The sequence below is a fragment of the Zosterops lateralis genome (genome assembly GCF_965231275.1).
Source record: "Zosterops lateralis genome assembly, chromosome: 5".
NCBI classification, from domain to species: domain Eukaryota; kingdom Metazoa; phylum Chordata; class Aves; order Passeriformes; family Zosteropidae; genus Zosterops; species Zosterops lateralis.
The window spans coordinates 11,343,518-11,366,018 of record NC_139766.1 but is presented as its reverse complement, the minus strand read 5'-3'; the positions used below and the strand labels follow the sequence as shown (position 1 = coordinate 11,366,018).

The following is a 22,501-nucleotide window of genomic DNA, read 5'->3' as shown; positions in this document are numbered from 1 at the left end:
GGAGTTGCCTGTGCTGTAGAAGCTGCATTTTTTCTTGGCAAAATTTAGGGGTCTGTGAGTCAAAATTAGTCCTTAAGCTGGATGTAGCTGAGTGCAAGGATCAGACCCTGACTCAAAATAAAACTGAGCTACAAACTATATTCAATCATACACAAAGCCAGCAAAACCAAAATCCTCAGAATTATGCCCATGGACATGCCCAGCTACTGTATGATATTTATTTCACTCTGCCTACAGTCTTTGGAAATGAAATGCAAAATTATATAGTGTACTTCTATAAAGTCTTAGCCTTAATATCCTAAAGATTTTCTCCTGCTGGTCCTTGCAAGTGCTTTCTGTCTTTGCGAAGGTCACTGAATTGCTAAAGTCAGAATATGCCTTGCATCCCTACAGACTAGACATTCCTTCCTGCTTCAAAGTTTAGAGATGAGCTGCTCTTGGTGTAGCTCATATTTCAGGCTGGAATAGAGTTTATGGTTTGCTGAGAGGTGATTGCTGCTGTGTAGCTTGGTGCCTTCACATGGAAAGTCTGACACTGGTAGAACAAAAACTTGATGGTTCTTTTCACTGTCTGTGGCCTACAATAGGGAAGAACAGAGGTGTTGCTAATTGTTGTGGTTGTGCAGTGTGAAGTCTTCCTAAACCTCATACTGGGATAAAGCAGAAACATGAATTATTATCTACTGATTTTTTAATTAGCTATACAAATTTTATAGACTACAATGAAGTTTTAATAGGACCACAAATGGATTATTTATTCATGGAGTGGCTATATTTTGAGGATGTGAAGATGGATAATTAAAAGGAAAAATAATTGAGACAAGATTAAACTGAATTTTCTCGGTCTGCTCTAGTTCAGCACTTCCTCATAGTGCCTGCTGAAGGAGCTGGCAGCTGGAGGAACGCTGTGGTGTGACCCTTCCCTGTGGCACACCATGCTGAATGTGAGGTGGGGTACAGGAACGAAGCTTGAGGCTTCCCCTACTTGACTAGCTCAGCTAGGGAACATTGCAATTTGTCATTTTACATTCTCTAATCCTATATTGTGGCTAGCTGAGACTTTAAACTGCAGTTCAGCTCTCCAAAAGCAGACTGTTGCATCTCAAATGACATCTCATTTTCCAAATTTAGTGCTCTGATATAAATTAAAGCAAAACTCAAAGAAATTCTAAAGTCTCTTATTTTTAATAATGTTCCAATAGACCTTTCCAAGGAAAAGCTCCTGATTTGGAAGGTCAAGAGTGAGAACAGACACAGACAAGCTGTTCCAATAAATGAGACACCAAATAAAATTTGCTAATACTTAACCTGAAGGGCTACTTTACTTCAGAAACTGATTTCCATGGAAATAAAAGAATAATTGCTTCAGTTCTGCTTCCTTTGCTGTCATCATCAAAGTCATATTAATTGCTATACTATTTTGAAGCTTAACTGGTTTCAACATCATCATAAGTCATGCCTCTATAATAAAACTTCTGAGGCATAAACAACAGCCAATATTTTTTCCTGTTTTCCATTAAGACACTGATTTCTTTTCACTATTTTTTTGTTTTGTTTTTGTGATTTATGCCTTGAAGTATATTTTGCTTTCTTATGGATCCAGCTGCTGTGGAGAAAATGTTACTATACTCTGATCCTCACGGTTTTCAAAAGCTGAAGTAAAATACTACAAATGCTGTATAGTGTATTTTGAAAACGATAAAAGGATGCAGTCTTGCCATTACATCATCAGAGCAAAAGCTGATCTCAAAAAAAAGTTTCAAAATCAGCAGTACGTGCCAAAAAACAGGCTAAAAAAGTAAAAATTCTAAGTAATAATTCAGTGAAAGCAATCAACTGTCTACTTATAAATTAGTAATTAAACCAGGAATTGAGCTTTTTTTTTTCAGCTCAGGACCATGTAGCTGTAACTCTACGGGTTCTAAAAAGTCTAAAAGGAAAATTATTTCCTCGTAAGTAGACTACTGATGAGGCATGCCCTTGATAAGATTTAAATTTTTGTTATCTAATAAATTGTGAGGAATAATTTTGTATTGCCTTGATCTTAAAAGAGAGATGCTTGCTTTAGAAGTCAAATTGAAAAGAATATGATACACTGCTGTATAGAAGGGAATGTTTTTGTAATGGCTGGTGTGAAAAAATCCCAATTTTTCTGTGAAAGAAAACAGCTTAATTTATCAGTAGCAATGCTAGAGGAGCAGGGGAAAGCACACAAGGACACTTACACAGAACACACTTCCAGCCTACAGCCTCCCAGGAGCCGGACTTTTCTGCTTTGAAGCAGGGAGCTTGGTGTTTGATAGCTTTAAGTAATTACTTCCTGCCACAAATTTGGTTTATTGTTTATGGACCCATATCAGGTTTTAGCATCAATAAAATTCTGTGACAAGTTCTAGTAGCTGAATTGGGCAGTGTTTTGAACCTGATCATTAATTTTGGTACCGTCAGTGCTTCTACTGTTAGTGGCAGGGACTGTTTTATTTTCCCATTTTTAAAACCAGTTAACACAGTCCCCTCCTCAAGATTATCTCTTTTTTTTCACATTGGAATGACCTTAACTTTGTTTTCCCCTTGAACTTCATTGTAATATGAACAGGATTTTTCTTTGTGTGGAGGGATTGCTGTGTCCCTTGTACCATCATCCATAGTTTACTTATGGCAGTCAGTGCCCAGACTTTGGATGGCATTGTATAGGTCCAAAAGCAGATGACTGAGACACCAGCAATGCAGGTGGTTTTCTTATTTTTTTCTGTTGTGTTTTTAGGTTGATTTTTGTTTGTTTTCATTTATTTGTTGTCTTAAATTGCTATTATGCAGTCCATGAACCTACCTACTACAACTCCATTATGATCTTGGAGGCTGTAACAGAAAAGAAATCAATTAACTACTTTAGAATATTGCTTCCCTCAGTTTGGGAAAATGAAATGTATAGTCTACTTAAGCTTTCTACTTTATAAATTTGGTAATAATTGTGGTGTAACAGGAGCAAGAGCAAAATCTAAGAAAGGCAGCAAGGAGTAATTACAGCTCAACACTTCGCAATCTCATCTGTCAGTCATCTACAAGAAATTGCTACATTCATCTTTAAGTAGCCTGATAATCAGCTCAGTTTAATTTTAATCCACTTTCATTTCTTAGGGGTAATTTTTAATGTTCTACACATTGCATAATTTATTAATGGAGTTGATATCTAAGCAAACTGGAGCAGATGCAACAGGCAAAGTGGGAAGTGCAGCTGTGAGCTCTACATACATCAAATTCCACATTCCCATTGCCAAGAGGGTCCTTAGGCTGCATTCAAGTTGTAGGAGGTCATCACTCAGTTAAGTGGGGATACAACTGATACCAAAAAATACTCATGATAATGTCCAAACATTTTTCAGCTAACTGGCATGGGAGAACGGTTCTCAGCTGAGGCAGGTGCCATCTCAGCACCTCAAGATGCTTCTTGAACTTACAAACACCAAGAAACCACAATGCAAATCCTTTTTTTAACAGGTAACTTTATTAATAATAGTCTCGGATCTGTCGCACCTACCAGGTGCCTGTCTTTCTTCACACTTTGCAAGACTTTCTGAAGAATAAACTAGAAAGGCATAAAGTTAGTTGAAGCTACCAAGACACACATTTGAAGGTGAGTCTATTTTGGACTTTTGTTTTTGTTTTTAACAGAAGTGTCCATGAATGTGTGTCAAAAAAACTTAAATACACAGAAATACAGTAGAAAGGCTATATTTACAGTCAATTATAATGGGCACTGCCAACATATCCAATAACAAAAATAAAACAAAACCTTTTTTTTCATGTTTCTATCATGCTTTTTTTTCACTGAGATTTTTTTTAAATATGATTTTGTTTTTTAAAAAATACAATAAGGAAATAATTACATTCTTAATATGAGAACATTATCATACAACATACACCCTGGGCCAATTAATTTGAAAGTGTCTAACAAAACTTGATACTAAAGTAATATTCCCCATTTGAAAAATCAAATTGCCACAATCATCTCATTAAAAAAACGCCCCTGATCCCCCAAAGTTACGAGCTGGGTTTTTTATAAAACAAAGCATCACCCATTAAAAAACCAACCAAACAAAAAAGCAATTTTAAAAAAGCACCTGGTACAGTAACAGGCATTTGGTGAGGAAGCATAAGTGTAACATTTTCATAGAAGACATAGAAATGGTTCAAAATACAGGTGTTTTCCTTTAAAACAAAAGTCTTGCTGCTCTGTGGCTGAGTTTGCCTGGTGATCCTGAAATCTAAAAACGCTGAAAATACAAGCTCTGTCGCTCTTTATAAAAAATTGTGCAGCATAGTGCTATACAAGGCAACAGAGTACATTTCACAGCACTGAGAGTGGTCTATAGAGAGGTTATTTCCCAAGCTTTTTGGTTTTACTCCTTTCAAAACCTTGGCTGTTCTATAGAATAGACTAAAGTGGTGGTGGCTTTGTGGAGTCTTTGCTGGAGGAAGAGTGAAAGATGTTTAGTTTAGGTGGCAGCCCCTGTGCAGCAGGCACTATAGGTGCTCAGGGAGACCTGCAGCTACAGCAGAGCTGAAGGAAGGCTGCACCACACAATTTCTGTTTGCCTGGGCAGAGATTTACACACATCTATCTCAGGCAACCTGTCCTTGCCAAGGAATTTTTTCTTATTTTTTACCATGGGTGGAAAGAAACAATGCCAATATTGGGTAAACAAAACAAGTGATCTGGCTTTTGACTACTCTGCATTACTTGATGCGGGACCACTTCTTAATGGCAACTGTTACATCATTGCTAACACTGACTAGAAGCCTAATTTGCATTATAAATATGTACAGATATAAATTAAATATTTATTGAAATATACAAATAAATAACTTAATTTGAAATAAAAAGCCTAAATGAACTTACTTTCGCTTCAAATTTGTTTCTGCTATTATTTCTGGGAATTTGATGGTGTTTAGGCCGTAGTAATACAGTACAGAATGTGCCCTCTAGTTAGAGAGTTAATAAGTGACCTAAACTAATATTTTAAAAAAAATCGTGTTTTCAATGAAAACCACACTGACACTTGCTTTCCTACTGTATCTGCACTCCTGTGGCACTTTGTACCAAGTACAGTCACAAGAAGCAAAGAGCCTTTTCTCATGCTGGGTCCCATTTCTACACTGCGAAGGTCAGTGAGATCCCTGGCCCTAAATGCATTTGGGAACAGGACACAGCCCTGTCTCCTGTCAGCTGCCAGGCCTCTGATAGCTCTGTGCCTTCAAATCCCAAAAACTCCTGCAGGAAGTCCTCTGGCATCCAGCTCAGCTGAGAATCCCAGTGTATCTTCCAAGAGTTGCACACACCCATTGCTAAAGGTAAGAGATAATCTGCAGGCTTGGCCATAAAGGGATGTGATCCTCGATAACTGCTGTCTTGCCAACTTCTTTGATTTTAATTGCAGTCTTAATTAATTATCAAGACTCCTGCCCTTACATCTGTGATTAAAATACTATTCATATTTTGAGGTAATTTTTAAATTTTCTATTCCTCACAGTCGAGGAGGAAAAAAATCTTGAGGGAATGATTGAAAGCTCTCCAAAGGCTTAAAAAAAACAAGAGAAAAACTTCTAAAAAACCATCTTATTATACATTCACCCCCCAACCCCCTTCTGATTTTTAAAAGCTAATCTTGAGATTTTGAAGGGCTCCAGTGGCAATTTACTGCATATAATTTATCAGGAATGACATGGATGGAGACAAAGAAAAACAGATTTTTATAATTTTACAGACTGAAATGCAAGATGCTGTTTCCTAGTAAACAGAAATGGACTCCTGTTTGAGAAAATCCCCAATTGTTTGTTCAACTGTTTATAAAAGAGTCAAAAATTATCACCTTTTCAGTCCATCTTCCTCAAAAATAATAGCTGAGGTCTGAAAAGACAAAGGAAACTAAGTACAGCAGTGTTCTATACCTCAAGTTTAACAATACTATTTTATAAAAAACAAAACAAGACTGACTGCATAAATTATTCTGAGTTGCCATTATCTGTCGAGGACTAATTTCAACTGTTTTCTTTTTCTTCAAAATGTATAGAAAAGAAGCAGTATCTAAAAATACCTGTTTGCCTTTTAAAAAAATCAGGAACAAGTCATAGCTCAAGAACATGACCTTTGAAAATGACTGGTGCTTCAGAACAGCAATAAAAGAGAACGTACAAAAATGCATCTGTCTTGAAGTTTGGCAGCTTTTTATCTACCAATGACAAAAGCATCTGTCTAAAAAGTATCCAAAAAATGCTTCACTAATGAGTTGTTGTTGAGCCGCGGAGGGCGGCGGCCCTGCAGAGCTCCTGGGCTGAGCAGGCACTGCTGCTTCTGTGAGCACATTTCTTCAGTTTAGTTTTGCCATGTGAGCAGCTACCAGCACAGTCTGTGCTGAGGAGTGAGACCTGCTCTGTGGCAGAGTTCAGAAGGCAGTTTTAACCTCTAAGAGTCAAGATTTCACACCAGTCTTCAGCAGTGTTCCCACCATCTGATGCACTATAATTAACACTGCTGGTTCTTTGCTGGTTCAGCAAACTTTCAACTGTGACTTTATGCTCCTTTTTAATTCCTATGGTGGTTTTGGTTTTCATTTTCTTTACCAGTGAAGTTGGAAACAAGGACTTACAGCTAATAAAACAGGGCACACGTTACACAGCAATACAGTAGAGGGAATACAGGCAAATTAGCGCCAAGCTACCATTAACTTAACAGAGTTATAAAACTTCTTATGTTTTATCACTTGATGTGATCTTTCAGGTGAGTCCTTTGCAGCCTATGTCTTGGTCTGTAGTAGGTAAGGCCTTTACGGAGAGTGAGTGGCTTTGCTATGTTTATGTTCCATTTTTCATCTCCCATTCCTGGAAAGGGGGGAATAAAAAGATACAGAAACTGTTAAAAGAAATCAGGATATTTCACTGATGTCATCGTATCTGCTAAGCCACAACTGGGGTCAATAACAGTTTTTCCATTAACTTTGCTGGATTCATCCCACAAATTAGTTAGAGAAGTATGTTCTGATAGAGTCTGTGCACAGCATCCACCCTTCCACAACTATATACAGCAACCTATTTTTTAGTGCAGTGCAAATAAGCCATATTTGTATTCTGCAGAGGGGATTTCTGGAGCAATTCACACTCCACAGCTGGTGTAAAGCACTCAGCTCTCCCTGAGTAAGGGAGAGGCTGATTTAAGCACACAGAGCTCTCTAAACGACTTGTGTGAGACAGCAGGAAGCCCTCAATATCTCTCAGAGCTGACACCAAGTGATTGCTTTACTGCTCTTCATTTTTTTTTTTTATTATTAGACTCATGGCAAACACATAATTCTATGGCTAAAAAGAGCAACTTAGCAGAGAGACTAACAGGCAGGGTTAAGAAAAACAAGTAATTTTGCATTGTATTCGTTTCCCTTACAGATAATCCAAATTGAGCTATTGCCTGGCAAGTTAAAGAATTGCTTTGACTTTCTGTGCCTCAGTTTTCCCACCTGTTAGCTGAGGACAAGGACACCATCCACAGCAAAACATGGAATCTATAATGCTTTTGGTCAAAGGTCTCAGAGCAGGGTATTGCTGTTTCTTCTGCCACAAAAGTGAAAATCATGAGATTGTTACAGCTGAACACCGAGCTCAGTAAAACTTGTGGCTATCGAATGATACCTACAGCATTTTCTAACAGTACATAGAATCAGACGGGCTGAAGCAGGATGGGCTCACCTTAGGACACCCCCAGTGTACCACTCCTTGAATCACACCCCTACAGCCACCAGGAACTGCTGAAGATCCACAGAAGGTGGCCTCTGCCTCCAGCAATCCCCTTGGAGCAACCGCCCAGCTGCTCCTTGCCAGGCACTGGGGGCTGGATTCCTCCCTGACCCATCCACTCTGCAGAGACACTCTGCAGGCAGCCTGCTGACTTGGCTTCCAACCTGAATTCCTGAATTTAACACTCATTCCACAACATTTAAGAGCTCTGACTGAAATCCATTACTTATGCACGTAAATAGCTGTTCCTGCTGCTGAAAGCAGTAAGAGCATTAGTTTGGCTGAACAGCTGTATGACCATGACACCTCTTCAGCTGCTGTAAAATAACAGTAAAGGTCACAGTTGATTCCTGCTTTAGCAATGTAAGAAGAAAACAACCCTTGGGTTTAAAGGTCGACAATAATTTACTTTGTTTCTAAACTTGTGTTTGAGGTTTTTTTTAATTTAAATGGTGCTTTTACTAAAATTCGTGTATGTTAAATATTCAGTTTTACTCTTCAAATTATGGTAAGTCTAAAGTTAAAACACAGTACTGGTAAAAATTAGATTACTTTTAAAATTCTATTCAATGTATATTCTTTATGGATATGCTACCAAAGCTATAAAGGAAGTCCTTGGCTAAGCAACTGGGAGGAGAATTTTTTTGAAGTGTTAAATCAGCCTTGAAAACAGAAGCTTCTTTTGCAGGTGCAAAAGGAACTTTTTCTTTCTTTCCACTGCTCCTGCAGGTTCACACCAAGGAAAGAATGTCTAAGTCAACACTGACAGCCTAACTGGGAGCTGGGAAACTGAGACAACTCCTTTTCTTCTCCAGTCCTTGAACACAAGCAAGATGTAAGATGCTGACATTCACCAGCCCACTAGTTTCAAAAACAAATCAGAAATACTAATTTCAGTTTTCTTGCTGCACATAACAATTCAGTTTTAGAAACTAATTTTATATTTAAATGAATATGTGAAATGTTTAAATAATTGCTGTACAGCAAGGATATTTGAATCTTTTTACTTGCCCAGGACTACTGATGCAGAATATGGTTTTCCATATTTTAATTAGAGTCTCCATTTCTAGCCAAGTACAGATTAGACAAAATTGCAATTAAAATGCCTTCTGGCTTCTTAAAAATATGCATAATTACTTTCTAAAAAAAAAATGTAAAGATACTGGCAAAAAGAAAAGTTAAAAAATTCAAATGCATTTATGCATATATATGTGTATGTACATATGTCCTGATTAGCCAATCCCTAAATTGCTGTTCTTTCTTATACTTAACTCTACATCTGTCTTACTGCTTCTCTCTGTATTTCCTTCTAACATCAGCGCATGTGAGAGAAGAAAGCTTTTGGTGGCTGTGCAGGCACAGAGGCACAGCAGCAGCAGCAGCAGCAGCAGCAGCAGCTGCCCCAGCACAGGCACAGCGCTGCTGCCTGGTGAGTGACCATGGCCATGGCCGTGACACGAGGCTGGCTGTGAACACAAGGCTTGCAGGTGACAGGCTCAGCATCCTCTGTGCAAGGAAAAGGGCAAGGAGGGAGGCATTCAGTGCATTCGAATACACACCAGGGGAAAAACTCATGTTCTGACATTTTGAACGTTTATACAAGTCCCTCATAGCATTGGGAGATGTGCCAGCTGCCAGAGATGCAAGTGCAAGCACAGCCGTGGGATCTGTTCCACTCCCACCAACTGCACTGACATCCAGGCATGCAGAGCCAAGTTCTGCTCTAGGATACTCACGTGTGACGCCCTTTCCTGAGCCACATCTACAAGGCCTGGGCTTACTCGCAACTGCAAAAGGCCAAAAGAGTTGAGAGCCAAATTCCACCCCCGCACATGTACAGCGACCCCTGAGCGTGGGGCGTGCTGCAGATGTGCACCTGATGGCAGCTGGGGCTGCCAATGGGCTGAGAACAGATTGGGTTGCACTATCTAATTCAGCAAAATTTCACTCTTAATATTTAGTGCATGAGGTTTTAGGGAAAAAGCTGTTAAAGCTGAATTGGATACTTTGTTTTTTCCCAGCATGGGAAAAATATGCTTAGTTGTTCCATATCCTTTTTGATTAGCCTAATCCTATATCCAAGATTCCTCTGCCAAAAATCCAAGATTCGTCTTGACCAACTTATTGTGCCATGCAAAGCACACCAACACCAAACAATGCAGCAGGGTTTTTCCTGTATGGTATATGCTGACCATAAAAATTTACTGCAGCTGGAAGGTATTCTTTACACCAAAAATGTTTAGGCTTTTATAATGTCCTGCTTTCTCCAGCTGTAACAATTAGATGGCTGGATTTAATGTGCCTGCCCAGCACAAATCCATGCTCCCATCTGCAAGGACTGTGCTCTGCTGGACCACATTCCTTAAGTATTGCTGAGCTAACATCCATATCTAAGACAAAATGTGCAGCTAGAGATGATATCATTATGGGACAAATCAGGGTATAATTGGAATATACAGATAAGCTTTAGAGCACATAAATCCTTTTTCAGGTTTGAAACACAAGCTGCAAACTTCAAAGTTGATTAGAACGGAAACCTGAGTGTAATTATGCTGAATGTAATTAGTTGGATTTAATTGAATCAGGCAAACTGGAAGGACAAAGCAGTTGATGTCCATGGAAAGGGGGTAGAAGAAGGGTGAGAAAGCTCTCACTAATGGTATAGAGGGAGAAATAATTCTATTATGATAATTTAATAATAAAACAAGCTTTTGAGATGCTGATTTTTTAGTATCTACTACATTTAACCTCTAGGCTTATGCTCAGACACTGGAAATGTATATAATCAATGAATACATGTAACAAAAGTTACTTGAAGAAATCCCAGAACAGAAGACATCAATGAAAAAAGGAAATAGCCTTCATGAACAACAAGTGTTTATGATTATTGCTTTTATAATTACAACTAGCAGTGAACTACTAAATAAACAAAAGATTGGATCCAATGCTATTACTGTCACCCTTGGTTATGTGTTGCCCACATGCTTATGTTGCCAGCAAAATTAGCCCAGAAGAATGGTCATACAAATCCCATTTAAACTAAACCACAAAAATTAGAAAACTGCAACAATACAAGAGGACGGCAAATTTCAGCCTGGTGCTTGCAAGACATAATTAAAGCAATTCAACTTTTACTTTAAATGTACATTGAGTAGATACTTACACAACATATTGTCATTAATTATAATGTACATCTACTCTCTTATTGCAGTGGCTGGAAAAGATCAGACCCAATCTTGTGCCATTTCTAATCTCTTACTGTAACAGTGCTCTTTTAACCACTTCTCTGCTACACAGAGTAGTGGACACATGGACTGTCTACACCACAGACCACTTTGCCAATTAAATCTATAATGCAACAGAGAAAAACATGGAATCAGAGTCAAATCTGTCTCCCAAACTACTTACCAATTCTTCTGCAAAAGGTTCCCCAAACTAGTAGTATTTATGTAGTAATATGAATAATTTAGATATTCTCTTCTTAAGGCCAAATAAGACTTTGTAAGAAAGTATGAAAAAGCACAAAAAAAGAAGATTAAGACATCCGTTCTCTCACCTTTGCTTTTCGAAGGACATGGCCTCGACATGGAGAATTGTTTGATGAGGGAGGTCGCTTCAGAGCTGCTGCACTGTTCACTGGGATGGAGCATTCAGTATCACTGGTGTCACAGCTGGAGATGGGAGAGTTTTCCAAAGTTCGGTGCTTGAAAATTGGAGACTAATAAAGAGTGAAAAGCCTATATTGAGTTTACTCCAAGTAGTCACATATGCAATATTTTCTACTTTTGATTCAGAACAGCAGAACTCTTTTTTAAAGAAACTATATTTATAATAATGATGAATAAATGGAAAAGAGATTAGCACAAAAGAAAAAAAACAATGTGCATGTGTGTTCTGTGATGAAAATTGAAGTTAGACAATGGGTCTGATTAAACAACTATGGATAATCCAGAAGAATTGATGTATCCCTCTCTGATCTTTCTCTGATGGCTACTTCAGACACAGATCTATAGCACAAGCCAGGACTGCCAAGCTCCACCCTGAAGGAGAGAGATGCAGCCCTTGCAAAGTGTGACACAACTGATAGGGACCAGCACAAGCAGATCTCCATCAGTGCATGATGACTTGGTGCATTTACATGTCCCTGGGCTGGAGCAATATCTTGGCTCCTGCACTTCTACAACCACTGAGGACACGGTGTCAGCTGTTTGCACCTTATCCTAACACATCCTGCCTGTGATTCCCATGTCTACCTGCTCCCTGCTGCTGTAGGAAATGTAAATAACACAGAAAGGCATTTACTTCTTCTCTTATTTCTAGGGCTTAATAAACCATTATAAAACTCTCTGTTCCTACTCATTTTTGCTGGAGCTGGGAAGGCTGAGCACTCCCAGCCCATGGTACTGGGATTTGCATGTTCAATGGCTTTGCATACCTGTGGACTTGATGTTCCTGATTTGGGTTCAATAGCCAAGCCCAGTGTGATGCCACCAGCCAAGGCTTTCTTAAGGCTCTCCTTCACCTCAGTCAGTTCTAGCTCCAGGTTTACACGCTCAGCCTCCTTCTGCTTACACTCCTCTTCCAGCTTCTTTAACTTGTCTTCAAGAATCCCTTGGGTCTTCCTGCCTGTCATTCACAGCAATTTTATTATTTCAATAACCTTAAATTGACATCTAGAGAATTTATTTTCTTTCTAACAGTAAGGAAACAAGGTCTCTACGTATCAGTGACATGAAAAAACCTTAGGTACTTTACATAAAACACATTTTTCATGTAAAAAGTTTAGTAGCATAAATCAAATGCTTTCCATCCAGTCTGGTTTCAAATCAGTATTGCTGTTTTTGGGTTTTTTTATTTTTCCATATCATGAAAATGTAATTAGCTAGTGACAAAAAAATTATTCCTATTTTCTGCTTATCTGAAGTTCTCACCAGTGTAGTTCCTTAGGTATGTGTATATGTACACATGCATATATAAAATACACTTACACATATGTACTTTTATCTTATATATTTTGTATCTATAGAGAAAGCAAATAGATGCATTACAGAGTACTGCTCAGCATCGAAACCAAACCTTGCTTAGGGTGACATGTCTTCACCACAGAACCCAAAGCTGTTTGGGTAATTAATTCTCAGATGAGAATTCAGCACAAAAAAGCATCTCCTACCAGCATTGACTTCAATGGCAGCACGCAGATCTTTTCTTTCTTTCCGGAGCTGGGCCAGCCTATTCCGGAGGGCTTCTTTTTTCTTTAGCAGCTCCTCCTCTTTACTTTGTAATCTCTTTGCATCTGCCTCCACACGATTCTTGCCGTATTTGTACTGCTCTGCATCTGCATATATCACATTGTAGTTAATTAGGGTTTAAACTAACAGTACAACTCTGAACTATTCCCTGAGACTAAACATGACATGAAGCATGTCATGGCTCCCCACAGCAGGGGTGTTGCAACTAGATGATCTTCAAGGCTCCCTTCCAACTCAAACCATTCTATAATTCTATGGTTTGAGAAAAAGGTTTGGCATACTCCTTCCACTGGCTGTTTCTCAAGGTCCACGATTTCTGCCAAGTTCTGCAGCACAGCTACAAAAGTGATATGGGAGAGAGTTTGTTCTTTATATTTACATGAGGAAAATGAGAAATACCAGTAACCTTATAGCACACTGGTTTTGAGAAATGGCCTTGCCTTTCTCTGTAGTTCAGAAGATGGAAGGGAGAGCTCCTCTCCAGCTATGAACCCTTCATTCCTAATTGGAAAGGTCAGAGGAAAAACCACCTGCTTCGCCTTTTGCCTGGCTTTCATTCCTACTTCAAGTGCACATCCTTTCTCACCTTACATAAGAGAATACAAAGATATTCACACTTCTTTGATTCTTGACAGCTTTCTTTTTCTTTTTTTGTTTCCCATACATATGCTTTCATTTCACGGCTCACATATATTTGTGGTTTAATTCATATCACAGCCCCCTCTATACCTCTGCTCTAGTTGCAGACTCAAAGATGATAGGTCAGCTGAGAGATCACTTTGCCTGTCACATGGCACATCTATGATATGAAATCATTCCTGACAAAGAGTTGTTAAGCCAGTTTTAGCCAGTTAGAAGCTACTGACTTTTGTCCTAAAGTCTAATGCAAATTTCTCTTGTTGCCATTAAATCCACAATTCCTTAAATAAGACTTCACTAGTAAGTCCACTTTTGAACAACACAGTGTTCTTACATCCATACCAGCTCCTCATCCTCCTTTTCCAACAGGAAGATAGAATTCCTCTCTCCTCCAAATGAGGAATCATTATCCTTCTTTTTTTCCCTGCTATCCTCATGACTTGGCAGCAGCCACGGGTCCACATTTCACATTTATCATTCTCCCATATGACACCCTTTCCTTGTGTGGTGTGGCTGGAGTTACCAATACATCTCCTATTCAAAGCCTTGGCCTCTCCTCCTCAGCCTCTCAGCCACACAAAAATCACACTAGTTCTTTACTTTGTGTGCTGAGACAAGAGCTCTTTTGGGGCACCCTCCTGACTCCACTCCAAGGAAGGCAGCAGTGAGGACAGATACTTACTGGATGCAGTGCGCTTCACACAGGAAACTGTTTCAGATTTCTTCGGCTGGCTATTTAAAGTTCTTGCTTTTCCGGTGATCCCATTAGTAGTCACAGGAGGCTTCTTGCCTTTAAACTGTTTGAAAACAAAAGTACAAATGGGCTCCAGCTAGTCCCGTGCCACAGGCATTACTTTCACCCTTTCATCAAGGGCAGAGCTTGACAGAAAGCTGCTTGCTACATCAGAGAGCCCTAATAGAGCACATTGATTGGGCTGGAGACAGCGCTTCCTCCAGAGACGCCTCTGGGAGCTGCCTGCTCAGCAGGAGCTGTGACAGCAATCACAGGATAACAAGGGGATGAACTGCCTGTTCCTGGTGGCATCATGGTTTCCAATGAGTTTAGAACCCTGGCATTTGCAGTATTAAGAAAGCCATTGCAAGGCAGAAAAAATGTACCTTTGAAAAATTTTTTACAGTAAAGTCTCTTGAAACACAAGGTTTTCAGAGTTAATTTCACACAGTAAAACCTACCAGGGTTTTCCATGCAAAACAATCAATACTGTTTCTTATTTACTATATGACCTTGCTGTCCTTGTGGTGGCAGGTTTTTTTAACAATATGATTATTACATGTTTTTAAGTGCTAGGAGTTAACATATTGTTTTCCCCTTACACAACTTCTAGCTACCACTTAAAAGCTTTTCTTACTTAAAAAACCCTCCCATAATGCCCAGACAGGCCCAAAAGATTACCAGGAACAGAATATCTCATGTTCCAGGGGTTTCCATTTAGAGGGCTCATAACAATATACTGAACCCTGGGAAGATAATCCTGTCCTGACTACTCAAAGTGTTCCCATGGAGGATGCTCTAGCCAAGCACAGGACATATGTGTGCCATGCTCTGTTCTCCTGCTTCCAAAAGTTTGTGAGGACTGAATTGGGAGTGCACTAAGAAGCTTGCTGCTGCAGTAATTTATTGCTCATGTCTACCTCCAATTCTGCAATGGCACTGAATTCTAATATTCCACTATATGAGGGTTTTGTATAGTTTAAGTGAGTTAACACACAGTATGACAGGTACCTTATACAAAGGAAACATTTATCTTAACTGTTCCATGTCAGGTTAGATTGAAAACCACCCATCACTATGATATATTCACGCTGTGATATATTGCTTTAAGCCAATGACCACCTTTCAGAGACCAGCTAAGGGCTCTGAGAGGGTTCCTGGCATGGCTGTGAGCAAGGCTTGCTCTGCTCCCCTGCTGGGTAGTGCCCATCTGCTACAACACTGAGCTCACAGGACTTCATCTGCTCTGTAGGTTCATGTTTGAGGTACAAAAGCCTCAAGCCACCCTCAGAAAGCAGCCTAGACTTTTTTTTTTTTTTTTTAATAGGGAAGAAAGTAACAGGCAAAAATATAAAGATGGTATATATGAATATATTCAACATAATTTACTAAATATATAACATCAAGTTATGAGATATATGCATATTCACATTCACAAAATATATAATCACAGTATTCATGATATATAGATTAGTACAGTTCTAAAGAGTGAAATTTACTGTCACTCATATGACATATGACTGTCAGGTCATATGTCCTATCTTTTTTGTTGTTTTTTTTTCAAAGACATCTCTGCCTGAGGAGCCAGAAGGTAGCTAGACATGCATTCAGGTTAAATGTGGAAGGTCACATTTATTTTTTTCTTATTATTCACAATCTTTAAATCATCAAGAATATGTAGGCAAAAGTACCACTACTTCCACATGGGAATTTATAATTTTGCAAACCTGCTTCATTTGCAGTGGGCTCATAAACTTCAGGCACTTCAGTGTTAACACTAAGGGACTCTAATAACCCCTTCAGATAACAACCAGACAAACAGAACAGCCAATAAATAAAAAGCTTTGTTAAGTATTAAATAGTACAGTACCTGCGAGCCAGATCCCCTCCCCACAGCAGAGGTATTAGTGACAGACTGAGCAGAAGACAGATTGGATGAGACAGGGTATTTGTAATGGTTAGAGGAGAGTTTGTCAGTAGATAACCTATTGGGTTTCCTGTCAGCTGGCGGATAGCGCGCAAAGATTTTTGGAGATGGCAAGTTATCGTACAGGCCTGCGTTATCATAAAGCATTTCTTCTCCAATGTTCCTGCTACGAGAAGAAGGAAAGCCATCTTCTGGTTCCCACTGCAACACACACACCTCAGCAGTTAGTGAACAATGCACCATGCAGAACCTTCTAAGTGAAATTAAAACATTAGTGATGCTTTGGACTCCAGCAAGCCCTCAGTGAGGCTGTTAGCGAGCATACACTTAAACTATTTAAAAGTGGGGGAAGGACACCATGTGGAAAGCAAGCATTGCATTCCATGGCTCACAGCCTCAGCCCTGAGCATATTCTATAGTATAAGCAAACCTCTCACCCTTGCTGTTTCATGGACTGCACCTTCGGCTGGTAGCTCAATCACCAAGGGAGCACAGGCAGACTGTGTTAACAGGGGGCTACTTGCAGTTTACTCAGATGAATCCATGGGATTACATCTGGTACATGAGTTGTTAAAAGTAATATAGGCTAGCAGTTACCAGAAGCCAAGTTTTTTTCCAGTTTGTTTTTTTAATTTCTTCAGGCTACATGTCTTTCCCATGAATATCAACTGTTGGTATGCTAGCAGATTTTATTTGATAGAGATTTATTATTCTGAGATTTGACAGAGATTTATTATTCTGAGCTACAAGAACTAAAATAGTTGGTTTTTTGTGTTTTTGGTTTTCTTTTTTTAATTTTTAGAAAAATGGCAAGCTCAACATTTGTACTCCAGTGATTCATCTGATTAACCTTAAAAGAAACCAACCTGACTGTTAAATATCCTTCCTTAACCCATGGCAGTACACTACTCAAAGGCATGAGCACATCTGAGAACTATGCAGGGACTGCTCTCCACACAAGTGATCATGCCCTGTTCCCAAGAGGGGATTTCTAACATCTTCTGGACATTGCTCACATATTGGAGGGCTGAGTGTCCAGTCTATTTCACACTTTGAAACTCTTAATTTCTCTTGAGTTTGCCCTTAGTGGAGTCTTTATACAATAGCTCAAATTAAGAGCTGACGGGCTGTAGCTCCCCTGTAAATCCTCCTGAGGATCCCATTTTGCTATTGGTTAGCATCCACTAGATGTTAAATCCTATTATGCATCTGCCTACGATCAGCTCTGCAGTTTATGAAGATGGAAATGACTACTGTGGTTCTCCTTTGGGATGAGCAGCACCCGCAGTCCTCAGGAATGCAGCCGCAGGGACTGAGAAGTGTTTGGGTTTTGGTGGTTTTTTGAGACATCAAAAAGTGCCTGGTGTAATTAAGTCCTTAATTTTGCTCTTTCCAGTGCAATCTAAAAGAACATCTCCTCAAGTGAGTATTATATTCAAGGACCTGGCAACAAATCATCAACAGGCAACTGCTTTCTAAATGCACATTGGCTCACATGCAGGTTAATGTAAACAATATGTCCCATGCCCTTACATTCTATGGGTGTGAGAGGAGTTTGCAACCCCCAATCAAAAAAATCTGAGTTCATCTGGAAACTGCTCAGTGAGGATCTTTAGATAATCTTCAATCTAAAAGAACATCTCCTCAAGTGAGTATTATATTCAAGGACCTGGCAACAAATCATCAACAGGCAACTGCTTTCTAAATGCACATTGGCTCACATGCAGGTTAATGTAAACAATATGTCCCATGCCCTTACATTCTATGGGTGTGAGAGGAGTTTGCAACCCCCAATCAAAAAAATCTGAGTTCATCTGGAAACTGCTCAGTGAGGATCTTTAGATAATCTAATTTTCAGATGTCCACGCATTGAACACATGCAAACCATTTGTTCTGTGCAAATCCCACTCTTACCGATCCATTTATGCAGGGAACATCATCGTAATGAAGTGCCATTCCACTTGGACAGGCGTAGCCGTTGGCAGTGCTTCCCCGGTATGGACTGGTAGATATAACCCGCCTGTTCATGAAACTGAATAATGCAAAGCAAAAACAATAAAAACCAGCACTTAAACCTAAGCCTAAATGATGATTCAGTGGTATATTCCCCATGCCTGATTATGTAGCCTGGAAGCACAGGGCTTCTCATTTTCTGCAGGGCAGTCTTTCTTTCTTTGCTGCTCACACATTTCTGCTACAGCCAATAACACAACATATGTTCCTGTTCTCCATTCTTACAGTGGGGATATGAATCTGTGAAGGCTGGGGGGGCAACAGCTGTAATTGCTCAGTGGCATGTTTACACGGGAACCTGCTGATTTCTGTTATACACCAGCCTGACAAGGTCCCAGAAACATTCCCTTGTTGTCTGCACTGGGGAGAAGCAGGTGTTTCTGTGTGCATGCATGCTCAGGGGGATGCAAACTTAGGCAATGAGAGAACCAAGAATAAAATCCAGCAAAAATTTGAAAAACCCTACATAATTTCACTGAAATCCAGGTTAACATATCTATTAAAATTTCCTGAATAATTATTTCCTCAAAACCTGAGAACTCTTCTTTTCTGTATCAGGACTTTTGGCTGGCTATGGCACTATGCTTCCCAAATCTCTCTGGGTGATGGTACATGCAAATACTCTATATGCTCATTCTCACTGTTACACATGGGGGACCTGAGTCCTCTGGAAAATTTAAAAAGGATATACATTTATTTAATGTATTTTAATTTCTTCTCCCTTATCCTGTCCAAATCAACCCTGTTGCTTGTTTTACTGGAATTCTGCAGAACATATGTGAGATATCAAGAACTACACCAGGTTTGCAAAGCTCTAACAATGCAGAATAGGGCAGAGTCATGCCTGACAGCAATAATGACCCCAAGGGTGTTTTCCTTTGTAGCAATGGCTGGAATCGAGTAAGGTATAGAGTGAGATCCAAAATAATTCCATTCCTACAGTTTCAGGTGTACATGAATGGGAAAACAATGTTTTCCATCCCAAACAATGGAACTATTCAGAGTCTGTGCTGACATTCATAAAATATGATAAAGCACTGCTAAAGCAGAGAGGGTCTTCTGTAGCGCTGGCAGGAGCTCAGGAATGCTTGTGGTTTCAACAGTTGCTTTCTTTTGGCTTTGGAATAACATGTAGTCCATTGAATTTCTCATTCTGAGGGAGAACTGTGGCTCACCTGAGGCACAGGAAACCTGGGCTCACAGGAGGGACAAACCTGCCTAGCTCGGTGTGAACCTTTCAGGGCAGTGTGGGGATGGAAAAAACATTAGACAGAAGCTTTTCCTACTTCAAACAAACTAATAGCAAAAAGCCCAAGGAAAATTCCATGATAAAAATTTTTTTAACTTTATCGTAACTCATACCTTGTTAGACATTATTAGAGGGCTGCATTTGTTTACTGTTCTTAAAGAAGAGCATTATACAAGTGTTTCTGGTTGGTCTGAAGAACTGAGTTTGGAGTTTTTGCTCTATTTCTTTCTAGTTAAGAGCCTCCAATTACAGGAATATACAATAACCATGCCTGAAAACTGGGATACTCATTAGTGGCATCTGATGCACCTGTAGTAACTATTTCCACCACCAAAGGAAGGCAAGATTTATCTCAATAGTTGCACAATTCATAATCATTATTTCAATAATCCTCATTAATCATGTTTTCAGGTGCATCCATGCAAGTTAATTGTGTTCAGAAACTGCTAAAAGGAAATCAGAGAAACTTGCTTGGAAGCACTTTTTCTTCAGCTTTTCCTCCATAGCTAATGATTTACATGAAGGAAATTGACAGGGCTATTAATGAGGAGCCGATAGTTTTGCAAAGCATCAGTCTTAGTAAGTGAATAACCAATAATCTAAAGTGACTGAGCGATAAACTAAGCTTTAATGATAACTGCATTTAATTTGGAATACTGATATTCATTTTATTAAGGGCAAATGTAGTAGTTCATTAACATTTAAGTATCATCGTAATTTTTCCTCATTTTCTAGCAGTAGCTAAAAATCAGCAGACAGCTACTCTGTTGCTTATCAGCAAGCCCTCACAGGCTCTTAAAGACACCCAATGAATTTTAATTAGTTCTTAACAGGGAAATTCTGCTACTTTGCAAGTTGCTTAACACTCCTTTCTAACATGTGGTCTAGTTGTATATATTTTTAACTTGGCTCCAATTAGTACCACATTTGTGTAGAGAAGGAAACTCATATAGAATTCATGGGGAAAAGGTTACCATTCTATTTCTCTTAACTGTGGTTATTGCTAGATGCTGACTGAAGCAAAAATACATGTCAACACAGGATAAACCTTTTGAGCCCTATTGACTTCTAAACAAATACTAATGTAAGTCTGCATGCTAAGTGCATTCTAAGTCTATCAAAATTATTTGGCTTTCACAAAACTGGGCTTGTGTTAACACTCAGTCACTTTGATTTCTATCAGAAGTCATTCAAACTGGACTCTGAACCTGGGCATTTTCTCTTGTTAACTTCTCTTGGCAGCTTGCTTATGGGAATAGGATCTTCTGGAAAACTCCAAAACTGTCTTCCTTTTTTTTTCCCCCTTCATTTTCTATCTGCTTAAAGTCATGATGGGCAGATGGGGTGTGATTCCCTAATGCATTAAGTCACACAAATTCCAAATTAGTCTAGGGAGTGTCATCTTGCAGAGGGATGAGGGATGATGCCTTTGCCAGCTGTCTTCTCAGGCCACCCACTTTCTGACCATGGGGAGCAACTGCAGCAGTGCATCCCCCTGTCCCCACTGTTTCTTCACTTCCATTTCTAAAAACCTCATCTAGCCAAGGAAAAATTATGATCTTTCCCCACCAAAGACTGCTTTAATGCCTCAAATGATTTGAACATGTAAATCACTGTATATGCTAAGTATGCATTTCTCCTTTTAGCACAGGATCAGTAATGTGGAATTCGTTGTACTGATTTGCAATTTCAACAGTTTCCATGCTGCACCCTCTAGACACTCTCCCAACTTCCACCTCTTATATTAAACCCCAGGAAATAATTGAACTGGGGTGAGTTTGATGAAGTTTTTAATTAATCAGAAAGAACTTGAGAAGGAAACACTGATTATGTGACTATCCAAGATTTAAATTTGCTATAGACTTGTGAGTGTGCAGCATATATTGATCAATTATACGCTGTGTATTTCCCTATGTGTAAAGCAAATACAGCCAATAAATGTGAATTATGTAGCTGCATATTTCAGAATATTTGTTCTCTTCCAGGGATATCTCTAAGACTTTAGGCAAAATAGGAGATTAAAATATAGCATTTAATAAGGGGTCTTATTGAAAAAAAATTAGTAAAGATTTGAATTAAGTTGCATAGTGCCTTGCATCTTTTCCAGAACTTAGCAGGATTCCAACACAATAATCATAAACACATCTAACATGCTAACAATGCTGAAACTCTCCAGGAGTTCAGTGTCTGGCAAAGAGGGAGGTGGATTTTGATAAGCTGTGCTGGCAGTGGAGTTAATACATGGATATAAATTCTCAGAGCACTGGGAACAGCCGGGTAGGCAAACAGCTCTCACCAGAAGGTTTGTTTTGCAGTCTGGATGACGCTTGCCGTCATTTCCACATCGATGTAGTCGTAGTGCAGAGCTCCAGGGTCTGTTGAGGACCCTGTTTCTGCCAGAAGAATTCCTATCCATCTGCCCATGTCTTCAGAGGAGGAGGCCTGCGAGGAGAGGGCAAGAACATAGGTCAGGTCTTTGCTCTGCCACTGGGCCAGGCACTATTGCAAAATGTGCATTCTTCTTGGTTGACAAATTGCTACCACATTGTATGAGAGGCTCTGGTTTCACTCTGCTGAACTCCTAAAAACCTCAGGATTTCATATTAAATCTGCTTTGCTAGAAGGAGGGCACTTTAAGTAAGCTATGTGCTCATCAGTTATGATGTAATACAAAGTGGGAAATCCACTAAAAAGAAGAAAAAATAATTGTTTAAGGCCAGTGGATTTAGATTCAAGTAATGCTTATTTTAGACTTCAGAATACTGAATGCTTTAACATAATTATTTTCCTATGTTAGGCTGGCGGATTTTTAGATAACATGACTCTGGAGAAGAAAGTGTTGCAGTTAAGCAGAAGCAAGAGGAAAGAGGGAACAAAATAGTGAAGAGATTTTAACATTATTTTTT

General features: G+C 39.3%; 1 protein-coding gene across 6 annotated transcripts in view; it reads right to left on the bottom strand.

The window, feature by feature from the left end:
• Positions 1-3,504: 3,504 nt before the first annotated feature.
• Positions 3,505-22,501, bottom strand: part of AFAP1 (actin filament associated protein 1) — a 113,602-nt gene continuing 94,605 nt past the window's right edge. For 2 of the 6 annotated variants that reach the window (XM_083862222.1, XM_083862226.1), the window contains 8 exons: positions 21,892-22,037; positions 18,242-18,365; positions 14,356-14,470; positions 12,956-13,120; positions 12,221-12,411; positions 11,342-11,503; positions 9,522-9,572; positions 3,505-6,879 (listed from right to left, as the gene is read on the bottom strand). In XM_083862222.1, coding sequence (XP_083718348.1) covers positions 6,853-6,879; positions 9,522-9,572; positions 11,342-11,503; positions 12,221-12,411; positions 12,956-13,120; positions 14,356-14,470; positions 18,242-18,365; positions 21,892-22,037 — 981 coding nt within the window. In that variant the 3' untranslated portion in view covers positions 3,505-6,852. Of the gene's footprint in view, positions 6,880-9,521; positions 9,573-11,341; positions 11,504-12,220; positions 12,412-12,955; positions 13,121-14,355; positions 14,471-16,276; positions 16,535-18,199; positions 18,366-21,891; positions 22,038-22,501 lie in introns of all 6 variants that reach the window. The other 4 variants (XM_083862227.1, XM_083862223.1, XM_083862224.1 and 1 more) reach the window with 4 other exon arrangements.